The 9,840-nt window shown below is 36.8% G+C and overlaps 2 protein-coding genes across 3 annotated transcripts in view; both read right to left on the reverse strand.

Moving 5' to 3' along the window:
• Window positions 1-2,752, reverse strand: part of bcar1 (BCAR1 scaffold protein, Cas family member) — a 99,643-nt gene extending 96,891 nt beyond the window's left edge. The window contains exon 1 of the mRNA XM_039684061.2: window positions 2,337-2,752. Within this exon, the coding sequence (XP_039539995.2) occupies window positions 2,337-2,348 (12 nt within the window). The 5' untranslated portion in view covers window positions 2,349-2,752. The remainder of the gene's footprint in view (window positions 1-2,336) is intronic.
• A 997-nt stretch (window positions 2,753-3,749) lies between these two features.
• On the reverse strand, window positions 3,750-8,725 carry LOC148977446 (uncharacterized). Of its 2 annotated transcripts, XM_089116488.1 has the most exons (4): window positions 7,942-8,725; window positions 6,623-6,654; window positions 5,494-5,527; window positions 3,750-4,524 (listed from the first exon to the last, which is right to left on the reverse strand). In XM_089116488.1, exons 1-4 carry the CDS (start codon window positions 8,080-8,082, stop codon window positions 4,378-4,380), a joined length of 354 nt encoding a protein of 117 aa, XP_088972614.1. In that variant the 5' UTR covers window positions 8,083-8,725; the 3' UTR covers window positions 3,750-4,377. The 2 variants fall into 2 exon arrangements, 1 of the variants encoding a protein (XP_088972614.1); XR_016145400.1 differs by lacking the exon at window positions 5,494-5,527.
• Between the last annotated feature and the right edge of the window lie 1,115 nt (window positions 8,726-9,840).

A 9,840-nucleotide genomic window follows, 5' to 3' on the forward strand; every position in this document is an offset into this window, starting at 1 on the left:
ATGAAAAAAAAAATTTCAAAAACTGAAAATATAAAAATAAAAGCAAATTTAAAATATCAAACTATAATAGTAATAATAATAATTTTTAATAGGGCTGTCAAACGATTAATCGTGATTAATCGCATCCAAAAGTTTGTGTTTACATAATATATGAGGGTGCACTGTGTGTGTGTATATATATATATATATATATATAGAGAGAGAGAGAGAGAGAGAGAGAGAGAGAGATACACACGCATGCATGCATATTTAAGAAAAAAATGTAAACCTAAAATATTTATATATATAATATAAATTATATATAAATCTATATGCATGAAAATATTTCTTAAATATATACAAGCATGTGTGTGTATTTATGTATATATATATATATATATATATATAAAATAATTATACACCGTGCACCCACATTTATTATGTTTGACAGCCCTAATTTTTAATAATAATTATTTCAACTCAGTATGCTTTCTGAATGATAGATGAGACAGTAATAATAGGGCTGGATAAAAATTTTAAGTCATGCTTTACCCGTGTCTGCTGTCTGAAATAAAAAGTTTGAGTACTGCAAAATAATGGCAAGCAAACAAAAATGTTTTTCTATTAAGATGTTGAGCCATAATTTATCGTTTTATATTATTTTGCATAACGTTACAATAACAGTTTTACACAAGAAATGCAATTTAAGGTTTACTCATCAACACAGATCAGGATTTTGGTGTTAAATATATAGAAAATGAACATAGTTTCATTTTCATAATATACCTAGTTAGAAGGTTCTCATTACTTTCATGTGTTAAAAAAGGGCCATTATTAACTGGAATATCCCCAAATATCTCAGGATAGAATCGTAATCTGTAACAAATTGAGTAAAACGGAAAGTCCATTTTGATATGACTTATCCATCTTACTGATGAAATAGGCAGAAAACACTACATTAATGTGCTTTAAGCCATTGCACTCGTTTGTTTATCACTTCTCTGAGACATCTGTTGGTCTCAGGTAAACGCAATCACACCGGTTACGTGAAAAACGAGCCACAAGCATACTCTCGTCTTTGTGGTAGAACAGCTGCTGCGATCAAGCTCCATCACCCCGGGGCAAAAACAGCAATCTGGCTTCTGTTTGTTGAAAACGGCATGATGGGACATCAGTACTCATCCGATGCTGAATCTGAACAAACACAATTCTTTCTAACTGCCACTGAGCGTTGTCTTAAAGAGTTAAGCCGAGCAAGAGACTTCATCACTCGGATGCAAAGACCAGAAGTGATTTTATTATTTATTCATAGCATCATCAAGATACCAGTTCTCCTCAAAACAGCAGTGGGGAAATATATAGGTAAGCTGCTGCCAACAAGACATGCAAATTAACCTCATTCCTCCCACAGGGATCGGCAGTGATGTTTTGCAGGGCTGCGCATCCTCCACAGCTCTATTAGTAATCCACTGACTTCTTCCACTTAACTTCAGCCGTGAGGGCAAACATTAAATCTTGTGGCATAATGTCGAAATGAGCAGCGAGGCGGAACAAAGTCCTCACAGGTTGAGACTCGATGGAAGAAACAGGTCCACAGATCTTGCCTCAGGGTCAACCATGTTTAATTGTGAACATGCACAATATTATTCATATTTATCAATTCTTGTACCACAGGTTCACAAATAAATATCAACTCTGAGAGGAATAGTCAATATGGAAATGTCAAATCCATTTCTATGGGTGTTTTGAAAAAGCCTGCAATGTTTTAAGAGATAATTACTTTCAAGGTGCATTTTGCTCCAGGGGGCCATTTTACACTATCATAGAAAACATGGTCAAATGTTAGAAAATGTCAAATTAAAGCTGCAACAAGTTGAAAGGCCAAAGGGTGAAGGTGGTTTCAAAACAGTTTTTTACGGCATTTTTTACATTTTATTGAAAAAAAAGTTAAAAATGCGTGTATTTTTGTTTGCTTGTTTAGGTATCTTGACAATATCATAAATCCTTATTAAAATACGATAGCGTTTTTATTTTATTACCTAAGTAAAAACTTGAAGTAGGCTATGTACAGTAGTATAGACATATGTATAGTAGGTAGACAACTCACTCAGGTTTTGACACACACTGTGTTGAGTTAACTACAAAAAAATCAGTTCCACTGCCGTCCTGAACAGCTGCTTTGTAGCAAATAACCATAGTGTGCATCACCACCACATCAATATACCAAGAGCAGGCTGCCTATTCTTTCAGACCAACATCTGCGCGTCCAATACAATACATTTAAGTTCAAATCAAGCAGTTTAGTAACTTTTGCACATAGCGGTTAATCAGATTAAAGGTTATATTGAAGAACTTACCGGTACAGACATCTTGAGCTCCTTCTTTCAATCCACCACGAGCTTGATGCTGATGTTAACGGAGCAGTTTCTTCCCCTCTGACGGTTTTTCAGCAGAAAACATCAATTTGTGTTGTTGGGATTCTCTCGGAGTCCTTCTATTCCATGTTGTCTGTAGTAAGGGTGCAGTCCGAGTCTCGATGGGGTGAGAAGTTTATTATGAATGTTTTAGATGTGTCTCCGCTCCACCTCGCACGAGCAGCGCTGAGCAGTCCTCCCTCCTCTCCGGAGATCTTTTGCTGGGCTAGATAATAAAATGGTTTTTAAAAATGAAACGCTTCTCTTCGTTTTTCCCCCGTACAGCAAGGAATGACTCGCCTTTGGTTTGTCTGTATTGCGGTAGTGTACACTGACACTTCATTGCACAGCTCGCGCGCCCCTCGCTCTCTCCCTATGATGGAATCATCAAGTTCTGTTTAAAGGTACAGTGTCCAGTTACCTCGCTGTGGATAAACACTATGTGCTGTGTATTTAACGTTACATTCGATGTATTTATGCCCGTTTCGTGGTATTGGCCTGTTTAATGATATTGATATACTGTTTACTTTCCCTTGTCTCACTGGGAAACTTTCCCTTGTCTCACTGTGCCATAATGATACATAATTTCCATTAACATAATTCAGTTAAAGGGATAACGTTAGTTCACTTTGAAATTAATTTTTGATATGTTTTAGCTTACCTCAAGGGCATCCAAGATGTAGGTGTCTTTGTTTCCACAGTATTTTCAATTTTGACATTTTTCGGTCAAACCGTTGTTGTCTGTCAGTCAGTCATGAGGGTCCACCTCAAAGAGCATGCACATATAGAAGCACAAATTAAACATGATTTAATGACTCGTGAATATAAGTACACATTGATGGCCTAAGACACCAAACGAGCGGTTTGTGTGAGAAAACGAACAGTAATTATATAGTTTTTACCTCTTGTTAACAGCCGTTGAACTGATCTGAATCAGATGTCCAACTGAACCGAACTGAACCGTCTCCAACGTGACGCCGGAAGTGATCGCGTGCGTATGCACGTCACGCATTGTTTACACGGAGATTTCGGAAGTTTTACCATTCACTAAACATATTTAGATATATCGAAATCGTCTTCCATTGTGATTTCCCGTATATCTAAATATGTTTAGTGAAAGGTAAAACTTACAAAATATCAGTGTAAACAATGAGTGATAAAAAATAATAATAATAATAATTTATTTTCAGGTAACTTTAATCACTGTGCATACATTAAATGCTGTACTCCCACCTTGTCGCTGCTCATACCAGATTTCGGCATTTCTAGATAAGTGAAAAAAGATTGTGATGACACTTGTGAAATTCACTTGGGATGGAAATTTAGCTTTTGACAATGAATGCAATTTCACTCAAATCACAGAGAACATCTCTTTATTGTTGAACAAACAATGTGGTAACTATCCTTGGGAAATGTCTAAAAAGTTCTGAAAGCCCAATTCACACCGCCAGCGACAAATTCATCCTCATTCAACATATGCTTGGAAAAACTACCATATCTGCAGAAATGAGAAGGACTACTGTGTGAATAAAATATACAGTGAAAGTATATCTTCAGTAGCAATGTACCCATTAACATGATGAAACCACTTGCAAACATTCTAGCATTTGACTTTACATTTACAAGAAACACCATTAATAATGCAGATTGGCCAAAAGATGCTGATATCAACAAAATGTCTGGCCTTTCAAATTAGCTGATGCTGGATGATGTTCTAGGGATGGGTTTACTAACAAAGATTAAGCAAGTCTTCAAAAAAGTTTCAGATTAAACACCAAAAAGCTTTTAAAAAAATTCCTTTAAGGAAGAAACTGTTATTTCGGCCTACAGCAGATAGAAGTATGTGTTGTGGAGGACAATTAGTTTATAAGCATTCTCATTCCCAATGCTCCCACTGACAGCTATGCCATGAGCACTGTGTGTGAATGGCTTTTAATTATACAGTGCAGCTGCGTGAAGGAAGTCAAAGGTCCCCTTCTTATCTTCAAATGTCTGTTAAATTGGTGTCATGACACTCCCTCCCTTCATCTGCCAACATTAGCCAATGTTCAGAGGGATAAAATACAGGAGAGGAGACCTTCAGAAGGAAATCTTTTTGGTGGGCTGCCAAACCAGTCCAAGGCTGAACTTGCTGCAAAGACAGAGCAATTGGATATTAGCCACGAGCAGGTCCATACAGAGTCTGCATGGGCAGAACTTGCAGATTTGGAACGCCCATCATTCATCAACTTAGAAATCCGCCACCCTCTGCTCATTTATTAAAATATTTTGTGTAATTTGATAATGTGGTAATCTCCCTTTTACCACATGACCCATATTTAAAGGAGTAGTTCACTTAAAAAAAAAAAAAAAAAAAAAAAAAAAAACTTTTGCTGATAATTTACTCACCCCCATGTCATCCAAGATGTCCATGTCATTCTTTCTTCAGTCAAAAATAAATGAAGGTTTTTGATGAAAACATTCCACCATTTTTCTCCATTTATTGCACTTCAATCAATGGGAACCAAACAGTTCAAGGTCCAAAAGACAGTTTCAGTGCAAACTGTTCAAAGGGCTTTAAACGATTCCAGACGATGAATAACCAAATGCCCGCCTTGTTCGAACAGGAGAGTCACGAACAGAGCAAGGCGAGCATTTGAGCTTATAAAACGTAAACTTTGTAAAAAAAAAATTTAAATGAGCGATCGTTTCGCTTGATAAGACCCTTTTTCATCGTATGGAATCGTTTAAAGCCCTTTGAAACTGTCTTTTGGACCTTGAACCGTTTGGTTCCCATTGAAGTCCATTATATGGAGAAAAATCCTGGAATGTTTTCATCAAAAACCTTAATTTCTTTTCGACTGAAGAAAGAAAGACATGGACATCTTGGATGACATAGGGGTGAGTAAATTATCGGCAAAAGTTTTTTTAAAAAGTGAACGACTCCTTTAAATGCATTTTGCAAGATTGCACATGCAAAATTAGCGCCAAAAAAACAAGCTTGAAATTTAGCCATTATTGACGAATTGGAGAGAAAGAAATACAAGAATGTTTAAACTTTAAAGAACATCAAGTGCTTTTGCAAATGTGCCATAAAAAAATAGCAACACATCGTACTAACCTTCCAATAAAGTTCAGCAAGCAATGCACTGGAACTGTAAGGAGGAAAGCATTTTATTGCAGCATACACAAAGGGAGTAAATACCCAGCAGTGTTTTAAAGCGCCTCTTAACTCTGGTGACCTGGTAAGAGGCATTTGGAATATTTTAGCCAGCTGTTATTTTAGATTCTCATCACAGTGATTGTTTATAATTGTCCTCTCAACAGCGCTGTCTATTTTTAAGGTTTCTGCCCCTGTTTGAAGTCATGCACTTGGTGACAGACAGATACACATGCCTGGAGGTAAAGTTTGTGCTATATATACGCAACAGGAATTCCGAGTGGACACCTAAGGCCCTGTCGCTCCAAAAAGGTCTTTTTATATAGAGCACTGCTAGGGTCTACACCTCCTTAACAGCATTGGATCTATGGGTTCATTCGATTGGATGGGCGGCACTTCTATCTTAATCTTCTATCTACACTCTAAAAAAAGCTGGCAATTTTGGGTCAAATATGGACAAACCCAGTCATTGGGTTACATTTTTAAATGACGTTTTTAACCCAATGTTTGAGTTTGTCCATATTTGACCCAAAATTGGGTTAAAACAACCCAGCATTATTAATTTTTTACTAGTGAAAATCACTCAAGAAGTGCACTCAAGAAATGAAGGTAGATAAGATGAAAGAGAGGTGAAATGCAAATACTGAAATACAGAAAAGAAGTCTTGTGAGTGAAATTCAAAGTTGATGATAATGGCAGAGACAATTGCGAAAGGAAAATCAGACTTGTGTCATCAAAATGTCTAAGTATAATGCAAGATGAAAGCATTGGGGAAATGGTAAAAGTGAAAGTAGAAAGGGATGAAGGCATAGTGTTCAGACCCAAGAGAGAGAGTAAAATCAGGAAATCAGGAGAGGACAGGTGCATTTGAATAAAGATGAGGACGACAGGCTCCTCTCCACTCCTGAATACCATACACTTACCATTGACCTGAGTGGAAGGGGGAGGACATGAATAAAAATGAGCGTGGTTACCTCTCTAAACTCCCATGCCTAGAGTGTGTTTATTCACATGGAAAGAGTGATTTGACTTGCGTGCATGTTTAAAGGATTAGTTCATCTGAAAATGAAAATTCAGTCATCATACTCACCCTCGGGCTTTTCTAATCCAGGGGCTTTCAAGCTTCAAAAAGGACACAAAAGCATCATAAAAATATGAAATGTATTTTTATACATCTTGTATGCTTATATTAGAAGTCCTCGGAAGACTACAATAGCATTGAGGAACAGACTGAAGTTATGACATTATTCATTGATAATATTCCCCTGATCCCCGGTAAACTGTAAGTCAGTCAGTGACTCGAACTTGGAATAGAATGTAAACAAATCTTTCAGGTTTTGTAAACTGGATTCATTGAAAAGATCTGACTTAAACAATGATTTGTTCATGAATTGCTTTTCTTATGGAGCGAATATCAGAAAAAAAAATTAAATTTCATTTTATGGCATGTTAAAGGAGTAGTTCACTTTTAAAAAAAAAACTTTTGCTGATAATTGACTCACCCCCATGTCATCCAAGATGTCCATGTCATTCTTTCATCAGTCGAAAAGAAATTAAGGTTTTTGATGAAAACATTCCAGGAGTTTTCTTCATATAATGGACTTCAATGGGAACCAAACGGTTCAAGGTCCAAAAGACAGTTTCAGTGCAAACTGCAAACTGTTCACAGGGCTTTAAACGATTCCAGACGACGAATAAGGGTCTTATCAAGCGAAATGATCACTCATTTAAAAAAAACAAAACAAAAAAAAAACAAAATTTACATTTTATAAGCTCAAATGGTCGCCTTGCTCTGTACTGCGATGCACGTTTGTGACTCTCCTGTTCGAACTCGTTCATCAAAATGAACGAATCTTTTTCCCAGTCAATTTGTTCGTTGAATGAATCAAATGACTCAGAAAAAGATTCATTCATTTTGATGAACGAGTACTAAGAGTATTTAGGAGTAACGAGTATTTAGTGCAACAGTTTTGTTGCACTAAAACTGTCTTTTGGACCTTGAACCGTTTGGTGCCAACTGAAGTGAAATTATATGGAGAAAAATTATGGAATGTTTTCATCAAAAACCGTAATTTCTTTTCAACTGAAGAAAGAAAGACGTGGATATCTTGGATGACATGGGGGTGAGTAAATTATCAGCAAAAGTTTTTTCAAAAGTGAACTACTCCTTTAAGTGAGTAAGTAAACCCTTTATTTTTTATCTCTATAAGTACCAGCGATCAACCGGTCCATAAAAACATATATACATAATCCCAAATATATGTACGATATGACAAGGAGGTAGACAGGACAGAAAGACAAGGAATGAGATTTCTACCTAGAATGAACCAGTATATTGGTGTGAAACACAAAGGCCACAGTGCCAGCTTTGAGAACATTGAATTATGTCAGTATCATTGAAATTCCCACCTGCAGAGTCTGATGACTGCACAGGACAACATCAGAGCACAGCGACTCATCTCCATTTGGGAAATAAGTAATGCAGCAGAGAGGCAGGGGACTGCTGTGGGGGTCAGCCATTATAGAAATCTGGATAGATGTGTGGAACATACTGAACGTCCTTCTAAATGGTTGTCGAGCAGCAGGAAATGGCAGTAAACAAACTTTGTGCCCACACAGGCCTACGCACAGGGAGAGGGAAGATTGAATGAATTATGTAAACAAGACCATTATCTTCAAGTGAAAGGATGAAGTGCCGCCCATCCTATCAAAAGACCCAACATGGTATTTAAGGGAGATTAAGAATTTACATAAAAAACGAACGGTACAGCAAATTAGTCTGAAACATACATAACACATACTTACAAAGCAATAATAATCAAATCACTAATTATCGAACATCATTAGAGGGACACTACAAATATTCCTCTCCATTTGCACTGTTCAAATGTTTGGGTCTGTATTTTTTTTTTTTTTTTTGTTAAATCTCTTATGCTCACCAATTTAATGCATCTTTGCTGAATAAAAGCATTATTTTTGTTTTCCAAACCTGTATTAAAGGAGTAGTTCACTTTTAAAAAAAACTTTTGCTGATAATTTACTCACCCCCATGTCATCCAAGATGTCCATGTCTTTCTTTCTTCAGTCGAAAAGAAATTAAGGTTTTTGATGAAAACATTCCAGGATTTTTCTCCATATAATGCACTTCAATGGGAACCAAACGGTTCAAGGTCCAAAAGACAGTTTCAGTACAAACTGCAAACTGTTCAAAGGGCTTTAAACGGTTCCAGACGACTAATAAGGGTCTTATCAAGCGAAACGATCACTCATTTAAAAAGTTTAAGTTTTATAAGCTCAAATGCTCACCTTGCTCTGTTCTGTGTGACTCTCCTGTTCATCAAAATGAACAAATCTTTTTTCGAGTCAATTCGTTCATGTCGTTAGTTGAATTAACCGAATGACTCGAAAAAAGATTTGTTCATTTTGATGAACGAGTTCGAACAGGAGAGTCAAAAACGTGCGTCACAGAACAGAGCAAGGCGAGCATTTGAGCTTATAAAACTTAAACTTTGTTATTTTTTTAAGACCCTTATTCATTGTCTGGAATCGTTTAAAGCCCTTTGAACAGTTTGCAGTTTGCACTGAAACTGTCATTTGGACCTTGAACCGTTTGGTTCCCACTGAAGTCCATTATATGGAGAAAATCCTGGAATGTTTTCATCAAAAACCTTAATTTCTTTTTGACTGAAGAAAGAAAGACGTGGACATCTTGGATGACATGGGGGTGAGTAAATTATCAGCAAAAGTTTTTTCAAAAGTGAACTACTCCTTTAAAACATTAATTTAGTTTTAAAAGATCTTACATATTATTATAGACCTTATGTAGCCCCGCCCCTTTTCAGCGCTGCGCTCGTTGTCTTTTGACTTCCGGTCTGTATTTTCATAGGTATGAATGAACTGCTCGTAAAAAAATTTCCTGGTCGACATTTGTTAACACATCTGCTTTACAAAGCATATGATAAACATTACAATGCTCATGATAACTTTTGTTAACTCTACAATAAGTAAATCCACTTCACCAGCTAATTACTCCTTTACAGCAATGCCATAGAAATATACAGAGCGACCGCAAACACGGAAGTTCAAAGACAATATTCTAAAGATGAGATGACGGCGCCTTTTCACATCCCCGTGAAAAGGGGAAGGATTCATGCTCGACTCACTAGTGATTCAGAGATCCGTGACTTAAACCCTGCTGATTTCTTTCCTAGATAGAGAGCTTTTTTTAAGCAGTCCAGACAGTGGTGGAGATGGAGCGTTGGGCATCAAGGAAAAGTAAAAGCCAACTCTTAGTGAGGAGGTGGAGCC

Source organism: Pimephales promelas, chromosome 10 (genome assembly GCF_988280905.1).
Source record: "Pimephales promelas chromosome 10, fPimPro1.hap1.1, whole genome shotgun sequence".
NCBI lineage: Eukaryota > Metazoa > Chordata > Actinopteri > Cypriniformes > Leuciscidae > Pimephales > Pimephales promelas.